Genomic DNA, 23,077 nt, shown 5'->3' on the forward strand with positions numbered 1-23,077 from the left:
CATAACAGTAGAGAAATTTTAAACAAACTCCCCCATCAGTTTATTCCAAGGAATCATGAATGGGAATATGATTTGTCAACTTCATGTGCTGAAATATTTTTATTATCATTGTATACTAAGTTAGAAATTTAAAAGTTTCAATTTTAAAAATAAATATCTCAATGTGCTATTTCACTTTTATTTTGATTTGAAGTATAATTGTGTAGTGTCAAAAAAAAAGACTAAGAATATATTTGTTTTCTAGAATAAAATACATGACAAGAAAACTATAGATCAATACTGTTTTATGAAAACTTGTGCAACGAGGGGGGGGGGATGCATTGCCTTTTTAAAAGTTTGAAAACCAGGTAATGGAATTATTATTATTAAACTGGATCCTAGAGACCAAATGTGGGACCTTTTTGCAAACCACTTCAGGTCTCCAATAAGTGGATGATGGTCTTACACTGAGTAATGAAATTTATCTACTGCCTAGACATTCACAACATTCATGCTCTTACGGGGATTTGAGCTACAGCCGGTTGGCTGGTGAGTAGATAACTATAAACTTACATGTACATGTGTATCATACATGCCAGTAAAAATTATACAGTTTATAAAAATTGTACAGTTGATAAAATGCCCATTGAAAATAAGTATAAATATAACAAAACTTACATAGTGTTATCTCCTGTCATAGTATGGGTAATCATATCTACAACATAGCGTTCTGCATCATTCAGAGGACCTGTGGTACCTGATGACACAGGAGTTGTGCATCCAGGAGTTGGTGTTCTTGTAGGAGTGGAATTTGGAGTTGTTGGTACAGCACTACTGTAAACTGCAGAAGGATTTAGGAAGGACAGATTACTTTCTGCCAAGGCTGCCTAAAATTAAAAAAGATGATATATCTAAGTCTGGTAGCTATTTCATAAATATCACAAAATCAGATACATTTTTTTCTTCTATATATACTATAAAATTACTAATTCACAAGTGGAAGATGATCTTAAGCAATGCATATGCATGCTGAATGATTGTACTCCTCAACTTAAGTGTTATTATAGTGACCATAGCAATATTTATATTAGGTTTAATTACATCGTTCAATACTCTGAACACTACTTTTATCTAAATAAGAAATTGTAAAACATATGTAAACATATTACAAACATATGTAAAGAAAATACTTAATAATTTTTTGTTGATCTTTTTTGTGAACATCCTTAATACACAGATCAATTTGAATGATGAAACAACAGATCAACTGTAAATGACAGAAACATCAATAGTGTAGGTATAGTAATATGAATTTCCTATTACATCATGTATGTAATAGGAAAAGTACAGAATCTGAAACTCTTGCTCTGAAGATTACCCATGGCATTAGCCACTTCAGGTCTCCAATGAGCAAGCTGATGTAAAAATCTCACATAATCTTTATTATTATTATTATTCAGGCTTCCATGGAGTCAAAAGACTCATCGTGGGAGGTCCTTCCTAACAACCTAAAGTCTCTGAACACACATCGAGGGGAGGTCCCCCTAAGAAACACAAAGTCTATCATACCACTCCTTAAACTCATTGACCATTCTCGCTCTCACCACTCCATCAGGCAATGCATTCCACGGTTCAACCACCCTCCATGCAAAGAAACCACTCCTCACCCTCTTGCTCACATTTTCCTTCCGTAACTTCCAGGGATGGCCTCTTGTCATCACTCCTTCCCGCTGTTCAACCAAGCGAAAGAACTCTCCAGTGTCAAACCTGTAACCACCTCTCAACAGTTTAAAAGTCTCAATCATATCACCTCTCATTCTTCTATCCACCAAACTCTGCAGTCCACATTCCCCTCAGCCGATCCTCATAACCAAAATTGTACAGTCCTGAAACCATTTTTGTCATCCGTCTTTGTACCCTTTCCACAGTTAATTTATCCCCTTCAAATCCTGGGGACAAAATCTGAGAACAATAGTCCAAGTGTGTTCTGATCAGAGACTTATACAATGGAATGATAACCCTCTTATCTCTGCAGGTCAGTGTCCTTCTCATAATAGCAGCAATCCTCTGTGTTACCTTCACCACCTTTGCAATATGTTCCCTAAATTTCAGGTTTCTATCAATCATCAACCCCAGATCTCTTGTCTCTCCTACTTCCTCCAGTATAACTCCTCCCATTAAACCATTGCTGCATTAAACCGACACCCCCCATTCATTTGCCCATCTATCTAGCTTATTCAAATCCTCTTGCAGGGCAACCACATCTGCACTATTACTAATAATTCTTCCCAGCTTTGCATCATCAGCAGACAACTGAATATCTGAATATCCTCTTGCAATCCACTGGCAATGTCATTGATATAAAGGTTAAACAATACAGGTCCTAGTACTGAGCCCTGTGGGACCCCACTTGTAACCCTCTGCCTCCTTGAAACTGCTCCACCATACACAACTCTCTGATACCTATCAGACAGCCAATCCTGAATCCAGTTGACCAATCTGACATCCAGACCCATGTGCTGCAACTTAAACATCAGCTTATCATGTGGCACCCTGTCAAATGCCTTCACTAAGTCTAAGAAAATTGCAGTATATGCCTTTCAATCATCTAATGTTCTTGTAACTTTATTATAAAAGGCTAGCAAATTGCTAAAACAAGAGTGCCCTTTCAAAAATACATGTTGACTCTCACAGATAACATTACCCTCATCTGCCCGATGCTGTTTACAGTCCCTCACTACTTTCTCCAAGATCTTAACAACTACTGATGACACACAGACTGGCCTATAATTAGACACTTACAGTTTGTTACCACCCTTATGCAATGCCACTATCTTACCTTCCTTCCATTCCCTGGGCACCTTTCCCGCATCCAGACTTTCATTGAAAAGCCAGGTTAAAGGCACTGTCAGTTCCTTAGCACATTCTCTCAAAACTCGTGGTGAAATATCATCCAGTCCCAAAGCTTTACTGACATCCAGAGTACTCGGTATCTGAAACACACTCTCCTCCTGTACCTCTAAACCTCGACCCTGCCCTATCCCTCTAGCATTAAAACTGACTCCACTAGGATGAAATACTCCAATAAAGTGTTCATTGAACAATTCCACTATGTCCTCTGCATCAGTCACTCTATTCTCATTTTTATCTCACAATATCATTCCTCCACAGTCATTTCTCCTCTTACTGGCCATATAGCTAAAAAATTCCCTAGGATTTTCTTTGGATCTTAGGGCCAATCTCCTCTCCTATTCCAGTTTCACTTTCCTTACCACACTAGTCACTCTTCTTGCCTATGTCTTATATTCTTCATGCATCTTCTCTTCACCTGTCTCCTTATATCTCTTCCATAGCCTCTTTTTCGCATGCAATTCCTGTTTAATATTGTTTGTCATCCACTTTACTCCAAATTGTGTCCTCTTCTTCACTCATGGTATACAACTTATAATTGCTGCTAACAAATATTCTTTCACAATTCCCCATGCACTAATGATATCACCGCATAGAGGACATAGGTCGTCACTTATCATAAGCAGTACCCCACCACCACGCTTTCCCTTCCTATCCTGCCGAAAAATGCTGTACCCAGCGACTTCTCTTCCTGTTATTATATACTCTTCTGTCAACCACGTCTCAGTGATCCCAATAATTTTTGGCCAGGCTGATTCTATCCGCGCAACCAATTCCTCTTCCTTATTCCGGATACTCCTGGCATTAGTATAAAGAATATAAATGCCATTGTTTCTATACCCAGCTTATCCCCTCTAGACTCCACTGGGCTCAGTGTTACCTGATGTCGTCTCCCTTCTCCCAAGTATCCATTCCCACAAGAGGCCACCCCTGCTATCATCCTCCCTGGGACACACTGACTCGTTCAGAATAGCAATCTCTCCAGATGCCTAAGTCCTTCCTCATTCAAATGTAAGCGGTCTCTCGCATACAATTCCTCTCTTTCCTCAAACGCACTCCAAGCATCCACATATACCAGTCCTCTCTTGTCACACATTCTAGCTATTATGTTATTCAATATTACTGCTCTTCTGCTCAGCTCGTCATTATCATACCTAGGCAACATGCACACTATTTTTCCTCTCTCTGTCTTCTTCCGTACAGCCTGAAGCAAAAATCACATATCTCTCGCTGCCCGACTTACATTACCACTCAAGTCATTTGTTCCTACCATCACAATCATCTCATCCACCCTTTCACCTCTCTTAATTGCCATAGCCACCCTTTCTATTGTCATTATCATACCTACTCCTGGCATACACTCCTCACACATCTTATCTTGAACACCACAGATCATTGAGTCGCCATACATTATAACTCTTACCATTCTCTCTCTATTATTGTTTCCATTCTCTCCTCTTCTTTCATTCCCATAGGTCTCTCTCATTTCCTCTCCTCTACTGCTATTCTCTCTTCTAGCATTCCCATACCTCTCTCTCTTACTACTGTTTCCATTCTCTCCTCTTCTAGCACTCACATACATCTCTCTCATTCCCTCTCTCCTACAGTTTCCATTTTCTCCACTTTTAGCACTTTTTTATCCCTCTCTCATTCCATCTCTCCTACTGTTTCCACCCTGTCATCTTGTAGCATTCCCATACCTCTCTCTCATTCCCTCTCTTCTATTGTTTCCATTCTCTCCTCTTCTAGCACCCCCATACCTCGCACTCATTCCCTCTCTTCTAATGTTTCCTTTCACTCCTCTTCTAACACTCCCAAAATTCTCTCTCTCTCTCCCCTACTCTGATTCGGCTTGCATTTATCTCTTCCATTCTCCTAATCTTGTCTTTCATACTTCTGCTCTCATTCACAAGACATTCCACCTCCTCTTTCAGCTCATCTATCTCCCTCTGCAGGTCAGTCACTCTTAATCTAAATTCACTCTCTCAAACAAAACCGTCTCCTAAACTTTCACAGTCACTCACATCTTCCACACTATCAATTATTATTTTCTCATTCATATATATATTTTTTTCATTCTCTCCTATCACACTACTTGTCTTCCTACATTCATTCCCATTTCTGGAGCAACAAGGTCGGATATTGATATTTCTAATGCACTTATTTCCTCCAACTGCTTGCATTTTGCACACATACACTCTCCGCTCTCTTTCACAAGTCCACATACCCAATTCCCGAGATGCATACATGCCGCAAGTACTGCATGCCACAAAGTCTCTTATGATATTGCTTATAATAGTTCTTAAATGGCGGAGGACTTGGCGATATGCCACTTGCGACTGCAGGTGTTACTTATTATGTTAGTTTTTTACAATATTTTTATATATTGAGTGTAGATTTCATCAGTAAGATTTAATTTCTGTTGCATGATAAACACATTTGGTAAAATTTATTTGTTCACATTTAGTAATGTAATCGTGTGCCTTAGGATTATTAGAAATTGCCATGCAGTTCTGCAGTGATGAAACAAGGGAAACTGAGATATATTCTTAGGAAGGTACAAAGAAATAATATTATGTATATTATTTTATGTCTATTTATAGTAGTATGTCGCACAGCACTGTAAGGTATAATCACTTACTAATGGCAGGCATGTTTTCACTTAAGTTTCACTTTCAATCTTGATATTATTATTATTATTATTATTATTATTATTATTATCATTATTCAGGCATCCATGGAGTCAACAGACTCATCATGGGAGGACCTTCCTAGGAAACCCAAAGTCTATCATACACTCCTTGAACTCATCTTGCTTTCACCACTTTATCAGGCAATGCATTCCACAGTTCAACCACACTGTAAACAAAGAAACCACTCCTCACCCTCTTTCTAACAGCTTCCTTTCATATCTTCCAGGAATGACCCTCATCACTCCCTCCTGCTATTCCACTAAGTGAAAAAACTCCCCAGTTCAACCCTGTAACTGCCTCTCAACAGTTTAAAAGTCTCAATCATATCACCTCTCCTTCTTCTATCAACCAAACTCTGCCATTATTATTCCCCCTCATACTTCAACTGGCTCTGTAATATAGAATGCACCCTCTCATTTCTCAAGCCACTATCTCCACATAAAGCTATTGCTACTATGGTCCACACATGTAATTCTAGTTTTGCTGCCATGACACATGACATATTCACAGAAAACAGTCTTTCCAAATGCCTGTGCCATTCTGCATTCTAATATAATCCATCTTTTGTATATAGTTCTCTTCTATCCTCAGACCCATCTCTCTCTCTCTCTCTCTCTCTCTATCTATCTATCTTACATAAAATTCACAGTCAGAACACAATAATGTGATTTGATAGAAATAATCTGTCAAATCACAATAAGACTAAATTAAAGATTTAATGTAAGGGTGGTGCAAGTTTATTTATTTACAAATAGTCACATTGATGAAAAACTAGAACTTGTTTATAACCAAATACATCACTTTCTAGAAAATGGTAAACATTATTTTAATATTTTGATGGGATATATAATGCAAATGGATTAATAAAAGAAAAAATCCAAATGGATCATCTGTGAGAATTAATGAAATAGACAATAGAAATGAAAGAGGAGAAATGCAAATTGAAATTTGCAGAAGAATGAAATCTAAAAATAATAACACAATTTTTTGGAATAAAACCCAGAATGAAATAGAATCTATATTAAAAAACTAGCCATACATAGAGTGTGAGACATATATATTATAGATGGAGTAAAATTAAGCAAAGATCACACGTTAGTTTAAAACAAAATAACGATTAACTTAATAATAATAATGTTATTATGACACAGTCCAACACAATTTTTGCTGACTTTTATATGAGATTGTTTTTTACTAATTTGGGTGCGCTGATTTCAAATATCAAACCCATTTTTCTCTATCACGTCAGGTTTTTCCTCTATGGCATTTTCTTTTTGCTAATTTGTAAGTTTTTGATAGTTTTAAGGAGGCAGTACTATTTAGAGGATCAAAAAAATTGATTTTTTAATATTATTTTCTGAAAGTATGTACTTTTAAAAATCTGTTCCTAACTTTTTATCATGAAATTCGAAAAATTCCTGAAGATACAGCCTATTATTCAAAGTGGTGCGCAGATCAGAATCGGAGCACTCATTGCTCTCGCTTGTTAGTAAACGAATAAATGCGTAAGAACCTGCAACGTCACGTACTGGCGCTTTGAATGCGAGAGAGGCCGATAATTAGATACATAACTACTTAACAATATTCATTAAAAATTACAAGAATATTTATAAAAAATAACAATTTTACTTACACATGAGTTTCAGGGAATAAATTTTTGTTTGTAGCAATTTCTGCTGTGTGTTCTGTTTTGGCAATCCCTTTGAATACTCCAACAGTAGTCGGCCATCATGTGAGAATCCCATCTTCCTTGGTACCGATCTTCCACAGTTTTTAAGTCTTGATGAAATCTTTCGCCTTGTTCATCGCTTACAGCACCTAAATTCTCGGGAAATCTATCAAGATGACTGTATAGGAAGTGGAGCTTTATGCTCATGTTGCAACCTAGGCGCTGGAAATTTTCAAGCATTGTTTCCACTAGATCTTTGTAATTGCACGCTTTTTTGTTTCCAAGAAAATTATTTACAACCATCGTAAATGAAGTCCAGACCTCTTTCTCAATTTCGTTCATAGAGTTGATGAAATTTGGGTCTCTCATTAAAGTTCTAATTTGGGGTCCATCAAATACACCGGCTTTAATTTTTTCATAACTAAGTCGTGGAAATTTTTCACATATGTATTGGAAACAGTCACCTTGTAAATCTAAAGCTTTAACATACTGCTTCATAAGACCTAGTTTGATGTGTAGAGGTGGAAAAATGATTTTTTCTCTGTTGATTAAAGGTTGATTTATAACATTCTGTTCTCCAACATTTAAGGATATTCTAAGAGGCCAATGTTTCTGACTCCAGTGTTGGTTCCTAGCTCGACTATCCCAGAAGCATAGAAAACACGGAAACTTTGTATATCCTCTTTGAAAGCCAAGTAAAAAGTTCACCATTTTAAGATCCACACAGATGATCCAGTTATAGTCTGTATATTTTAATAACTTCAGAACCTTTTTAATGTCCTCATATGTTTCCTTTAAGTGGACTGAATAGCCAATAGGAATTGAGCCATATACATTCCCATTGTGTAGTAAGACACACTTGAGACTTCTGCTTGAACTGTCGATAAATAAACGCCACTCATTTGGATGATATTGTACAACACTCATTTCAGTTAGTAAACCTGACACATTGTTACAGTAAACAAACCCACACTCATGTTTAAAATATTGTACAAGATTACTTTCCCTGCTACGATAAAAAGTTATCTTCGTATCTTGCCCCAGTAGGTTTTTTCATTTAATCTTGAAGTTAACAATTCCGATGATTCCTTTGATAGGCCCAAATCTCTTACTAAGTCATTCAATTCCGCTTGAGTAAAAACGTTGCAGTCCAGAACTAGATATTAAATTTTCATTGTCTAAATCAACATCCGGGTCTTGCTCCTCAAGAACATCTGGCATATCCCGATCATGCTCGTTCTCAAGTAAAGGAAGTCCTTTATAAATTGGCACGGCTATTTCATTGGAATAAGCAACTGGCCAAATTGCTGAGTCGAGATTTGGATACACAATTTTTTTCTTATTCTTCTTATTATAACCAGAAGTCTGAACTAAACAAAAATAGCAATCATCTACGTGATTTTTCGGTTCACGCCAAAAGCTAATTTTTGGTGTTTTCCCTTGCTCCACTGTCGTAAATTTTCTACACATGACTTACACACTTTATTTAGAGCCCATGACTTATCCTGATCTGCAATTTTTTACGTCAAAGTATGCAAAGTACACTTTCTTAACGAAATCAGTGATATCTGTCCTTTGACTGGGAACAGTAAAGCTGCCACAAATGTAGCAGAAGGAATCTACACTATTGACACAATTTCGAGTAGTAGACATAATGTATTTTCTTCACTGCTGACTAACATGCAATTAACAAGACAAAAAAAACCCAGAGACTTCATTGAAACGTTATAAGTGCTCATCATACTTTCACGATCGATTAACGATTGACTGATTTCGATCGTTCTTTGTCCGCTATGACGCATATAGCATTCATTTGTTTTAGGCAGTTGTCATCGCCTACTTTTCATCACCTAAATGTATTAGGTCGGTTATCGGCCTCTCTCGCATTTAAAGCGCCAGTACGTTCCGTTGCAGGTTCTTACGCATTTATTCGTTTACTAACAAGCGAGAGCGGTGAGCGCTCCGATTCTGATCTGCGCACCGCTTTGAATAATAGCGCACCCAAATTAGTAAAAAAACAAGTGTCAGATCATAATCAGCAGAAAAAAATTTTTTTTTTGTTGGCCAGTGTTATTATCCTCAGACCTTCATGGAATCAAAGACCCATCATGGACAGTCCTTCTGTCACACACCCACAGTCACCTGTAGTCACCAGACACACTCACTCACACACACTTTGCTCACACTCTTCTTATACAGCATCCAGGGTTGACTATTGTGGATATATGGACTATCCTGAATATATGGACTAGATATAAATATTATGGAACAGAATAAGATTAAGCAATAATAATAATAATTTATTATTATCCTGAGACATCCATGGAATCAAAAACCCATTGTGGAAGGGGCCCCTCTGTCACACACACCCTATACACCCACAGATCTTGATATCATGCCTTAAATACATTCAGTTTTCCTGCAGTTACCATACAGTCAGACAATGCATTCCAATCATTCATCACTCACCACGCAAAAAATCTATTTCTCACTTCCTGATCACACTCTCCGTATAGAGCTTCCAGGGTTGACCTCTTGTTTTCATCCTCACCTTCCACCATTCTATGAAAAACTTCTTCAGTGTTAATTTGACAAAATCCCTTTAGCAATTTATCTGAATCTAACATATACTCCTCCCTCACCTATCCACTAAACTCTGCAAATTACATTTTTTCAACTTTTTTCATACTCAGCATTCCAGAGAACAGAACCACATTAGTCAATCCCTATGGATCCTTTCCAATCTCTTCATCCTTTTGAAAACCAGGTGACCAATCTGTACATAGCAGTCCATATGTGGTCTAATCAAGGCCTTATACAATAGAACTATAATCCTTACTTCTACAAATCAGTGTCCTCCATATCACTGCCAAAATTCATTGTGCTGTCCTCCCAATTTTAGATATGTGTTCTCTAAATATCAGGTCTCTATCCACCAACATCGTCGGATCTATTTCCTCCACCTAATCCAATATATCCTCAACAATATACATACATACTCTGCATCAAATCTTTGTTTTTTGAATTTTAAAAGCTTCCACTTTGCAAAACTAGAGTGGCAGCCCAACTCACATGTCCATTTACTCAGTCTATTCATGTCCTCTTGTAAACCCACAACATCTATTTTATTCTATTCCCCATAGTTCTTTTCAACTTTGCAACCCTCTATGGGGGCACTTGGTCGAGGAGACCTCCCAATGATGGTATTCTTTGCTCCTTCTCCTGAGTCTTTTTTACTATCCTTTCTTCCAGACCACCATCGGTGGGATCCAAGGTACTGCCACCATGTTTGCCATGCAGTGCAACCCGTGGGTATCCTGGTAGTATTGCACTACTTTGGCCTCTGCTTTGGAAAAATAGTCCACTAGCTAATCAATCCTGGTCAGGATTGATTAGCTAGTGGACTAGCCTGCAAGAGTCAACAGTGTTGCAGTAAGACTCTCACCCCATGGTCCAGGGTCCAAAGCTTGTTTAGTTGCTGGTATATCCGGGGTAGCCCTGGCATTCCACTCCTGAGTGCTATCATTGCTTGCTGATCAGTAAGCATCCATGTGTGGCTCTGTGGTGGGTAGGGAGCTCTGGTGTGAAACCAAAAACTCCTTGAGCATGAATTCTTCATCCTCAAACATTTTAGGGGCCCTAACAAATTGGTCTCAACCAGTGGTGTTAAATCTGGAATGAAACGTTTAATTTATTATTAAGCATTTCATTCGGGATTTAACTAAGATGCCAAAATTCCCCAAAAGAAATGTTTGTACATAGGTGTAAGTGATTTTATAAATAATGTAATAATACTTTCTTAATGAAATTTTGTATGTATTATATTGTAAACTGTCCTGTAAATAACAGACAAGAATCACAAAAGTCTTTGTAAAGGTTACATTGGAACAAGAAAGTTAGAGCAAAGTTCACATTAGTTTAATCAGCTTATAGACATAACCCCAGGCAACTGCAATGCAAAGTCAGAGGTACATGCAAGGCACCCACGTGGGAGACATATTGGAGAGAAGATAGCATGAATGCAAAAAGCTTAGGTACCATCAGCAATCGGTGACGTAATAGGGAGAGCAGCCACAAGTGATATAAAAGATTTGGCAGTGCGAGCTCGGAGGCTTTTTTCTTGGTTCGTACCTCTCGCTCCCCGTTTCGGGTTCCAGTAGAGGTCGTTTGTGCAGACAGGAAGAATGATGGTCAATGACGGTCAGGTAGCGGTCAGGTCCAGGCATAGCAGCGGCACAGCTAAACAGTCAATGAAGACCGCAGCTTTATGCAGAACCATGCACACCCATCCATCAGGGTAGTATCACAATCATCGGCACAGGAGTGATTCATGAACGTAATCACTAGTTGGCAAAATTGGAGGACAACAGGTAGCAGATCGAGGAAATTAGCCGAAAGGAGTCAGCAAAGATTGATCAAGAGGAAATTCTTGCATAGTCCACTTGGTCGGTAACGTAAAACCTTTTATTTGTCCATTGAACTGTGAATACAGTTAATACATTAGCACATTAATGGAATAAGTGATAGGACTTGCTAATATATGACAGGACTCTAGTACTTTAACCTGTGGTAAATTGTTGTAATTCTATAAGTATATTGTAACAGATATTGTCCTTGAATCATTTTCAGTGTGTTATAATCTAATCTTTGGATATTGAGTAGTTATTTATTTGCATAGCTGTGATAAGCGAATGAGAATAGGACAGTTTGATTTGCTGATGTCTTTTAGTGTAACACTTTAATTGTAATTAGATTATGTTTGATAGATTGGTGTTACCTGCAGGAACAAAATTTTTATGTTTAGAATAACTTTGATTACTATGAACAATACCTTAGAATGAATAAACATTCTTGTTTTCTTTACCTAAGTAAATTGCCTGATTTCTCAAACCAATGCACTGCTTGCTTAAATTAGAATCTGTATAAAAAAATTCAAGCATGGGGGGAACTGGTTACGACTGCTAATTGAAGAAAGTAATTTAAGGGCTTGTTGATTACTAGATTCCAAGATCGTATGACAGTCTGCATGCTAACTCTCTGATAAGGAGATTTCTCTTGTATAGGAATTAAGATGGCACAGCTTCAAAAAATAAATTTTTTCTTAATTCTGAAAAGGAGTTAACTCCAGAATTGCAACCAAGGAAATTGGCCCTAACCTAAAGCATTCTCTTTGTTTGTAGGATTTGCACACATGATCTATTGGAATAATAGGACACTGAAGGAATAGGTTTTAGCTAAGATACAATACTAAGTAAAGGAATGAGAGATAATATCATAACTAGTGTATAACAAGATAGTAATTAAGATAATAAAACATAAAATAACTAAATATATGTTAAGAGAAGAGAAGATATAACAGTGGTCTGAGCTATGGAAATTTTAACAAAGGGCTCGCATCATCAAGCAAATAAAAAGCCAGATTTCACACAAAAACTTTTATTAATACAGCTTGTGTACAAATGCCAATCAAAAAGTATGAGGGAACAATCAACCTGTAAAGCCTATCATTTTTAAACAAATATTTCATGATCTAATCATGAAATATTTGCACACAATCATCTGTGTTAATTTATCTTATACAAGAAAAACATTTTTTAACTATCAAAATATAATAAGAATAAAATCTTTTATAATCGCACATATGCAATAGAAGTTTTTATGACAAACAATCTATAAATAATAAATATAAATATTATCTAAACACAATAATATTGAAATACGTTATATTTCTATTTTGTTTACATACTTCAAGTGATAATCAACGGTACCAATCAAGGGGCATTATTTTATAGTCCTATTTATTTAAATGTGATTATGATTACCAAGAGTATCTTCTTATTTGTAAAATGGTAGTAACAGTAACTATAATATTTTATTTAATAAAATCACTTTCGAGACAATGAGACGATTTTACATGAAAAAAAATAACTCACTGTCTCCTGCACATTTACCCAGAAAAAACTCACTCCTTTACAGGTTAACATTTACAGACAATTACTTTAAGGAAACACTTATGACAACAGCTGCCACACCTTATTTCCTTCCTCCTTCACATCTTGTATCCTTCTAGGAGGATCTATAGCTGAGCGATGATTTTCTAGAAAAGATTTTACATAGGGATTCGAATTAAATTCATTCAAGGGTTTCCCATTTATATATGTTGTCATTAAATCTGAAATATGTTTTATAGTGAGAGAAGATCTCTTCGTCATTACGATATTATTCATCACACTAAAAGCTCATTCAGCTTCAGCGCTGCAAACTGCAATTGTTGCCATAATCACTTTGGCTTTTTTTCACCTCATTGGGAATTTCGTTTTGTAACATTCCAGTCAAAGTCATTTCCACTAAATCTCTAAAATCATTAATTTTAATTTCATATTTCAAAATAAAATTTAAAGATCCTATTCTCTTTTCTCCTTCTAACCATGGGAACGTAACTTCTTCCATATTCCATGTTTCAGGATAACATAATAACAAATAATTAAGGAATTGATAGCGTACACTAGAAATATAAATTAAATAAACTTTAATATATACTTTCCGATATGTCGGCAAACGTCACATTGCCATCTTCTTGGGAACTTAATACAAAGACACGTGCACACAAGTACTACATAACAGCAAATGAGAACCGAAGCTAGGAAGCAAACATCTTCCTAAAGTCCTGATGGGGCCCCATGGTGGGCTATATTGGTGGTAGTTCTTGGCCTTTGGGCTGAAGTTCTTCTGATAAATGTTTCCCAAATTTGGGGCAGTCTCATGCATCCAAATTTGTTGAGGTTTGGCATGTTCCTAAGGGCTGAGGCTGATTCCATGAATAGTCTTTCATATTTGAACTTGCTGCGGTGTATTACTGTGACTTTCTTCCATCTTATTCTGTAGCGAGTATCCAGAGCGTGGTCTGCAATCCCCGAGTGGCTGTACTGGTGAAATCGGATGTAATCCTTGTGTTCTGAGATTCTAATATTTGCTGTCCTGCCTGTTTGGCCAAAGTAGGACAATTTACAGCTGCAAAGGACCTGGTATACACCAGGTAGGTCTAGGGGAAGTGGTTGGTCTTTAGTGGAGCGGATAAGGGATGCCAATTTTCTGTGTGGTCTGTAACAAGTGGTCCAGTCATGTTTTTTTAAGATTTTGTTGATTTTTTCCGAGGTGCCTCGGATGTAGGGAATGGTGATGGATTTAGAGTAATCTTTTTTGTGAAAGGGGGGGGGGGGGAAGTGGGTTGTGGATAACTGGTTTAAGTATTTTTTGGATTCTTTTTTTTTGGGGGGGGGGTAGCCATTGGCTGAGAAAGTGTCATGGATGTGATTTAGTTCAGTGGTTAGGGCTTGATCATTTGAACAGATTATTTTTGCCCTGTTGAATAGTGTCTTAATAACTCCATATTGTTGTGAGGGAAGGGGGTGATGGGATTGTTGGTGAATGTATCTGCCTGTATGGGTGGGATTTCTATAAACTGAGAAAACCAAGGTTCCATCAAGTTGGTGGGTGACTAGTGTGTCTAGGAAGGGGAGGTTATTGTTTTCCTCTTTTTCCAGGGTGAACTTGATTCTAGGGTGTTGGTTGTTTAAATGTGTTAGGAAAGAGAGGAGTGAATCCGGGCCATGTGGCCAAATGGCGAACACATCATCAACGTAGCGAAGCAAATGGTAGGTTTCTGTGGGGCTGAGTTTAAGGCTTTCTCTTCAAAAGTTTCCATAAAGAAGTTGGCCAAGGGTGGGGAAAGTGGTGAACCCATGGCTGTCCCCTCTATCTGTTTATAGAATTTTTCCTGCCAAACAAATTAGCCTGAGTTCATTGTAAACTGAAATAGGGCTGAGATATCGGGAGGAAATTTAGCTTGGATTAGCTCTAAGGTTTCTTTGAGGGGGACATTCATGAATAAGGAGGAGACGTCAAAACTGACCATTATGTCATTATGTTGGAGTGTAAGGTTTTCTGTACTGGCTTTGAAGTGGGCTGAGTTTTTTATGTGTGATGGTGTGTTACCAGTATAGTGTGAGAGCGCTTTGGCTAAATGCTTGGCTAGTTTGTAAGTGGGGGAATATAAATTGTCCTACTTTGGCCAAACAGGCAGGACAGCAAATATCAGAATCTCAGAACACAAGGATTACATCCGATTTCACCAGTACAGCCACTCGGGGATTGCAGACCACGCTCTGGATACTCCCCACAGAATAAGATGGAAAAAAGCCACAGTAATACACTGCAGCAAGTTCAAATATGAAAGACTATTCATGGAATCAGCCTCAGCCCTTAGGAACATGCCAAACCTCAACAAATTTGAATGCATGAGACTGCCCCAAATTTGGCAAACATTTATCAGAAGAACTTCAGCCCAAAGGCCAAGAACTACCAATATAGCCCGCCAGGGGGCACCATCAGGACTTTAGAAAAACGTTAGCTTCCTAGCTTCGGTTCTCATTTGCTGTTATGTAGTACTTGTGTGCATGTGTCTTTGTATTAAGTTCCCAAGGAGATGGCAACGTGACGTTTGCCGAAATATCGGAAAGTATATATTAAAGTTTATTTAATTTATATTTCTAGAGTACGCTGTCAATTCCTTAATTATTAGTTATCATGTTTAACCAGCGTATAAGCCTCTCTACAAGAATTATGATCATCCACGGAGATTCCTTCACACGCAACGCCCGCTATTACGGCAAACCGAAGCTAAAGTTATCCAGACAACTTAACCGTCTGGCATTCCTAAAACGTTGCCGGGAAAATCAAGTCATCGCTAACTGTGTAAAATTTAAACACTGCTTCATCTCACAGAAAGCTCACTGTATCTACAACCGGGCGAGCCAGGCTTTACTTTGGGAGCAAATTACCGCTACACGCGGTTCACTAGCCAACATAAACAGAGCCATTTTAGAGCTAGAAAATGAGCTTTCACATACGCTTAATCACGAGATTTGGTAAGTCCTATATGACATCTCGTGTATGGCGGCTAATAAAGAATTCGAACGAATACGGAGCCAACATATCAACAAGTTTGAAAAATTAATAAAGAACTCGGCATCCAAACCTAAACTACAAACCAACACCATAGTCAACCTTTCTTCAGTTATCTAGAAGCTTGAAGCACTCACCGCTCTGTCACATGGTCACAACTTGCCATTGCTACTAAGAAATTACCGGCCGAGGAATTAATGATCCAAATTGAACAAGGGATTCACCACCTTCCAAACCACATTGGCAACAATATTAGATTGGATGTAGTCTGTGTTCTCAAAAAAGCAGAACCTCCAAAATTCAACATATTATTATTATTATTATTATTATTATTGTTCCGGGAAACTCCAAGCAGTCGACAGACTCATCGAGGGAGGCCCTAACATCATGTCAAGAACAACTATTCAACATTCACACAGTATCTATCATACCTTGCCTTGAACTCATTCACGGTCGTAGCACCCACAACAGACTCTGGAAGCTTATTCCACTCATTTACCACTCTCCAAGTAAAGAACCTAGCTCTAACACCCTTGTCAACCACGCTCTTGCCCAGCTTCCATGCATGGCCCCTAGTCCTCCCACCACCAGTCATATTTTCAAAAATATCTTCTGGATCAATCTTATAAAAACCCTTCAGTAATTTGAATGTCTCAATCATATCACCCCTCCTTCGCCTATCGTCCAATTTCTGCAACCCACAAATCTTCAACCTATTCTCATAAGGTTCATTCCACAGACCTGCTATCATCTTGGTCACTCGTCTCTGGACCCTCTCCACTTCCTCCCCATCACGAAGAAACCCTGGTGCCCATAGCTGGGCACAGAAGTCCAGATGGGGTCTTATCAAGGCTCGATACAGAGGAACAACAACTTGTTCGTCTCTGCATGTTAAAGTATTTTTCAGAAGCCAAGTGATTTGGTGAGCTGTTTTAGTTACTTTTGCAATGTGCTCCCTAAACTTCAACTCCCTATCCACCAACACTCCCAAATCCCTGGCCTCATCAATCTCCTGGAGTATGATTCCACCAATGCGATATACTGCTGCTATTCTTTTCACCCCAAAGTGCATAACCTTACACTTTGCCACATTAAATTGACATCCATTTTTCCTAGCCCAAGTCCTCCAAACTATTCAAATCATCCTGTAAAATTTTGACATCTTGTGCACTCACAATTGCTCTACCCAACTTTGCATCATCAGCAAACAAGTGAACACTTCCTCTCAGATTCTTTCCAATATTATTGATGAACAAATTGAAAAGCAGTGGTCCAAGAACAGAGCCCTGTGGCACTCCACTAGTCACAAGACGTCTTTTAGACTCCACTCCTGAATAAACCACTCTTTGATATCTCTCCTTCAACCACCCTCTTATCCATCTCACCGACCCTATATCTATACCCATCTGCTCCAGTTTACTGATTAGGGTTCCATGTGGTATCCTATCAAAGGCCTTGGCAAGGTCCAGTAGTATCACTGTAAACCCATTACCCCTATCCAGTTCAGCCGTCACTGTGTTATAAAACGTGAGCAAGTTACTGAGGCATGATCTACCCTTCACAAAACCATGTTGTCCCCCATACAATATCCCATTTTCATCTATCCAATCCTGTATTCTTTTCTTGACTAATTTCTCTAAGACCTTGACAATGATTCCTGATATGCTAATCGGTCGGTAATTTACAACAGCAGTCTTGGAACCACCTTTATGCAGTGGAAGTATTTTCCCCTCTTTCCACCCGCTCGGGACTAACCCAGACCCGAGACTCAAATTAAACAAAATGATCAAGGGTACTGACAATTCATTAGCTGCTTCTTGTACAACACGAGCTGGTATACCATCCAATCCCACAGATGTACTGACATTGAGGTTATGCAATAGACTACTCACCTCCACTTCATTAACCACAATTCCCGTATAATCTACTGGTTTATTCGTTTCTGCAATGTCACCACCTGGATGATATACTTTTGCAAAGTGCTCACTCAGTAACTCAACTATCTCAACTGATTCAGTTACCTCCCTACCATCGGCATTATTTAAAATCAATCTGCCATGTACATTTTTCCTTTTACTTGCTACATATCTAAAAAACTGTTTAGGATTCTCTTTAGCCTGCATGGCCAATGTTCTTTCGTAATCCTTTTTTGCTTTTCTTACCACACTCGTCACCCTTCTGGCCTGCGCTTTATACCGTTCATGTGCCTGCCGGTCACCCTTCTCCTTAAATTCCCTCCATAGTTGTTTCTTTTTTTGCAACTCAAGCTTAATTGTGTTATTCATCCATTTAACCCCTACCTGATTTATTATTTGGACTCTATGTATACAGTCAGCCATTGTTTCATGCAAACACTTCTTAATCACCTCCCATCCACTATCAACTTCTAGCCCTTGCAGTTGTACATGCCATGGCACCGAACCAATCAAACTCCTAAGCTTGTCATACTTTCCAGCCCGATAATTCCACATGTACCCTGTCTTAATTGAAAATTCTACACCTTTAGCCACCTCCCAAGTTAAGACCCTATGATCACTCTCACCGATTGTAATTACTAGGTCAAGCACTCTCTGACCCCTAGTATTTTCCATTACATGCTGTCGCAGATAGTTATCCCTTAATAACCGCATAAAATCCAGTTCCTTCCTCCCGTGTGTCCTCTCCTCACTCCAATCAATGCGACCATAGTTGAAATCTCCCATAATAATCACCCTCCTTCCACCCATTTCTTCTATTTGCTTGTGCATACTGTCACCACCATCTTTTCCATCACCTGGTCCATAGCAGCACCCAATTGTATATTTAGTTCTGCTAGCCACAATCTCACACCAAATGGCCTCAAATGTGCTCTTTTCTCTATCCTGCAATTCAACTTCTATTCTCCTTGGCTGGAGCTCATCAGCTATCATCAACAATACTCCTCCCCCCATTTTATTCTCTCTGTCATTCCTGAACACACTATACCCATCACATTCAATCCCACTAGTTATATCATCTACAGTCAGCCATGTTTCACTAATACCTATAACCTGTGGTCTGGAAGTGCCAACCATAGCCAAAAACTCTTCCTTCTTGTTCCTAATACTCCTAGTATTAGTGTACATGAATTTAAGACCCCCATTAGCCCCAACCCTACCTTGATGCCTTATATTAACTATCCCACTCAGATTTGTTGTCCTTATTTGCTCTGGCATATTATATTCATTCTTACATTCAACTGCCTCCATAAGGACTGTATCTCTACTCCCCCCCCCCTAACAAATCTAGTTTCCCTGAATTTGCACATCCACTACATTCAGCAACACTTTCTCAAGTCTTCTTACACCGTAACCATTCAAATGCAAGCCATCCATCTTATATAGATCCTTTCGCCCATCACACTCACTCCACACATCCACAAATTCCACACCACTCGTCATACATAACCCACACATAAAGTCATTCGCAATTATAGCCCTCCCTTTAAACATTTCACTGTCATACCGTGGCAAAAGACTAATCATTCTAACTCTCTCACTCTTTTCTTTTGCTACCTCAAACAATTCATTCAGGTCTTCTATCATTTCCATTTTATCTCCTTTCAAATCATTCGTACCTGCCCCACAACAATCATTTCTTTCACCCTTTCCTTTTGCTCTCTAATAGACGCAGTTACGTCCTTTATGGTCGCACCAGGTTGGTACGATTTTGTCAAATCCTCTACTAACACACCTCGTACTAACGAGTCTCCATACAGCACTCTATCCTTCATTTTGTTCATGTTCACATTCATACGTCTATTTTTCCTGTCATACCTTTTATTATTGGTTGGTTCATTCAGTCTACTTTTGTTCATGCACTCTAACTGCTGTTTTGCTCTTTCTATCGCACTATTCAACAACACGATCTCACTCAATGCATCTATCTCATCTTTTTTGTTCTCTGAGAAACCATTTATACTATCATTCACACTTTCTACATTCACACTCTCACAATTTTCATGTACAACCTTGCCGTTTCTTGTCATATCCCTATTTCCTTCATTCTGAAGGTTGACAAAAATATCACACTCACGATCCGAAATACACTTCAATTCCTCATTCTCCCTACATTTTCTACACACATTCAATCCTTTATTATCATCTAACCACACTCCGACCGCACTCCGCAAAGCGTACATTTCACAGCTAGTACATTGACTCATTTCTTTTATGCTACCGTTCTTTGATAACAATGGCGAACCTTCATTACTGGCCGCCATTTTCCTTCGCACAGGTGCCATACTTATTTCAACGTGTTTTGTCAAATTATACGTTATAACACACCAAAATAGACGCACTAAAATACGCAAGGCAAACAAAACAAAACTACACAATATTAAGTAATTTGTATCGATAACTGAAAATGATACTTATCTTATCTGGAGCTTGCACGAACACTACACATTACGAATCCATCTAGCGGCGACTTCCCGACATAGATTATGTTATAAAACACTTTAGTACACTAACCACGCTAATAAAGCTCCAATAATATACCAAAATTACACTCTTAAGTCCATTAAATTGAATCCAAAACACCAATAAATCAACAAAAAACACAAATCTCTCAGGAGCTCTCCGGTAGCACGTCCGTTCACAAGCTAGCGTGAACTATTTGTGCTATATCGAAGAGTGCTATATTGAAGAAAAACAAAGAAATAATGATCACCAAAGTGGATAAGGGGAACACCACTGTGGTACTCAATCTTAATGACTACACAGGTAAGCTCAAGGCTTTACTATTAGATCGAGCCACTTACCTCCCTATTGAATACAATCCCACCAACTCTCAAATTAGAAAACTCCAGAGGCTCCTTAAGAAGGTCACTTCTTGGCCTGTGGAGATTACCAACAGACTGAAACCATATAACTCTAGACCCCCCTCGCATATATGGCCTCCCAAAAATACATAAAGAAAATGTGCCATTACGTCCCATAGTGGATGGCATTGATTCCCCCACTTACAAACTAGCCAAGCGTTTAGCCAACGCGCTCTCACACTATACTGGCAACACACATTCACACATAAAAAACTCAGCCCACTTCAAAGCCAGTACAGAAAACCTTACACTCCAACATAATTACATAATGGTCAGTTTTGAGGTCTCCTCCTTATTCATGAATGTCCCACTCAAAGAAACCTTAGAGCTAATCCAAGCTAAATTTCCTCCCGATATCTCAGCCATATTTCAGTTTACAATGAACTCAGGCTATTTCGTTTGGCAGGAAAAATTCTATAAACAGATAGAGGGGACAGCCATGGGTTCACCACTTTCCCCACCCTTGGCCAACTTCTTTATGGAGGCTTTTGAAGAGAAAGCCTTAAACTCAGCCCCACAAAAACCTACCATATGGCTTTGCTACGTTGATGATGTGTTTGCTATTTGGCCACATGGCCCGGATTCACTCCTCTCCTTCTTAAACATTTAAACAACCAACACCCTAGAATCAAGTTCACCCTGGAAAAAGAGGAAAACAATAACCTCCCCTTCCTATACACACTAGTCACCCACCAACCTGATGGAACCTTGGTTTTCTCAGTTTATAGAAAACCCACCCATACAGGCAGATACATTCACCAACAATCCCATCATCCCCCCCTCACAACAATATGGAGTTATTAAGACACTATTCAACAGGGCAAAATAATCTGTTCAAATGATCAAGCCCTAACCACTGAACTAAATCACATCCATGACACTTTCTCAGCCAATTGATATCCCCCCCCCCAAAAGAATCCAAAAAATACTTAAACCAGTTATCCACAACCCACTTCCCCCCCCTTTCACAAAAAAGATTACTCTAAATCCATCACCATTCCCTACATCCGAGGCACCTCGGAAAAAATCAACAAAATCTTAAAAGTACATGACCTGACCACTTGTTACAGACCACACAGAAAATTGGTATCCCTTATCCGCTCCACTAAAGACCAACCACTTCCCCTAGACCTACCTGGTGCATACTAGGTCCCTTGCAGCTGTAAATTGTCCTACTTTGGCCAAACAGGCAGGACAGCAAATATTAGAATCTCAGAACACAAGGATTACATCCAATTTCACCAGTACAGCCACTCGGGGCTTGCAGACCATGCTCTGGATACTCGCCACAGAATAAGATTGAAGAAAGCCACAGTAATACACCGTAGCAAGTTCAAATATGAAAGACTATTCATGGAATCAGCCTCAGCCCTTAGGAACATGCCAAACCTCAACAAATTTGGATGCATGAGACTGCCCCAAATTTGGCAAACATTTATCAGAAGAACTTCAGCCCAAAGGCCAAGAACTACCAATATAGCCCACCATGGGGCCCTATCAGGACTTTAGGAAAACGTTAGCTTCCTAGCTTCGGTTCTCATTTGCTGTTATGTAGTACTTGTGTGCACGTGTCTTTGTATTAAGTTCCCAAGAAGATAGCAACGTGACGTTTGCCGAAATATCGGAAAGTATATATTAAAGTTTATTTAATTTATATTTCTAGTGTACGCTGTCAATTCCTTAATTATTAATTATCATGTTTAACCAGCGTATAAGCCTCTCTACAAGAATCAGGATAACATACATTTAATTTTTTTTTCAGTTCTTCATCTTCCAAATCCTCATAATTTTTATTTTTAAGTTTAAAATTACTTTGCTGCATTAATCTATCCTTTAAAGACATTATAAGAGAGTTTAGTAATGTTTCTCATGGTAGTTTGTGAAATCTGATTTTGCTCTCAATTGGTATTCCTTCAAATTCTTTTGATTTTAACGTGGTAGCAATTTTAGATTCATAAGAACCATAAGAATTTTTAAAATCATTAATTGCATTAATTTTTCACATTATTAAGGAGTTAGCCC

General features: G+C 38.4%; 1 protein-coding gene across 1 annotated transcript in view; it reads right to left on the reverse strand.

The window, feature by feature from the left end:
• Positions 1-13,463, reverse strand: part of LOC150109883 (uncharacterized) — a 32,249-nt gene extending 18,786 nt beyond the window's left edge. The window contains exons 1-2 of the mRNA XM_090396437.1: positions 13,284-13,463; positions 658-866 (exon numbers count right to left, since the gene is read on the reverse strand). Coding sequence (XP_090252563.1) covers positions 658-866; positions 13,284-13,463 — 389 coding nt within the window. The remainder of the gene's footprint in view (positions 1-657; positions 867-13,283) is intronic.
• Between the last annotated feature and the right edge of the window lie 9,614 nt (positions 13,464-23,077).

The sequence above is a fragment of the Typopeltis vanoorti genome, chromosome 1, assembly GCF_054136105.1.
Source record: "Typopeltis vanoorti isolate ZY-2024b chromosome 1, IOZ_Tvanoo_1.0, whole genome shotgun sequence".
NCBI classification, from domain to species: domain Eukaryota; kingdom Metazoa; phylum Arthropoda; class Arachnida; order Uropygi; family Thelyphonidae; genus Typopeltis; species Typopeltis vanoorti.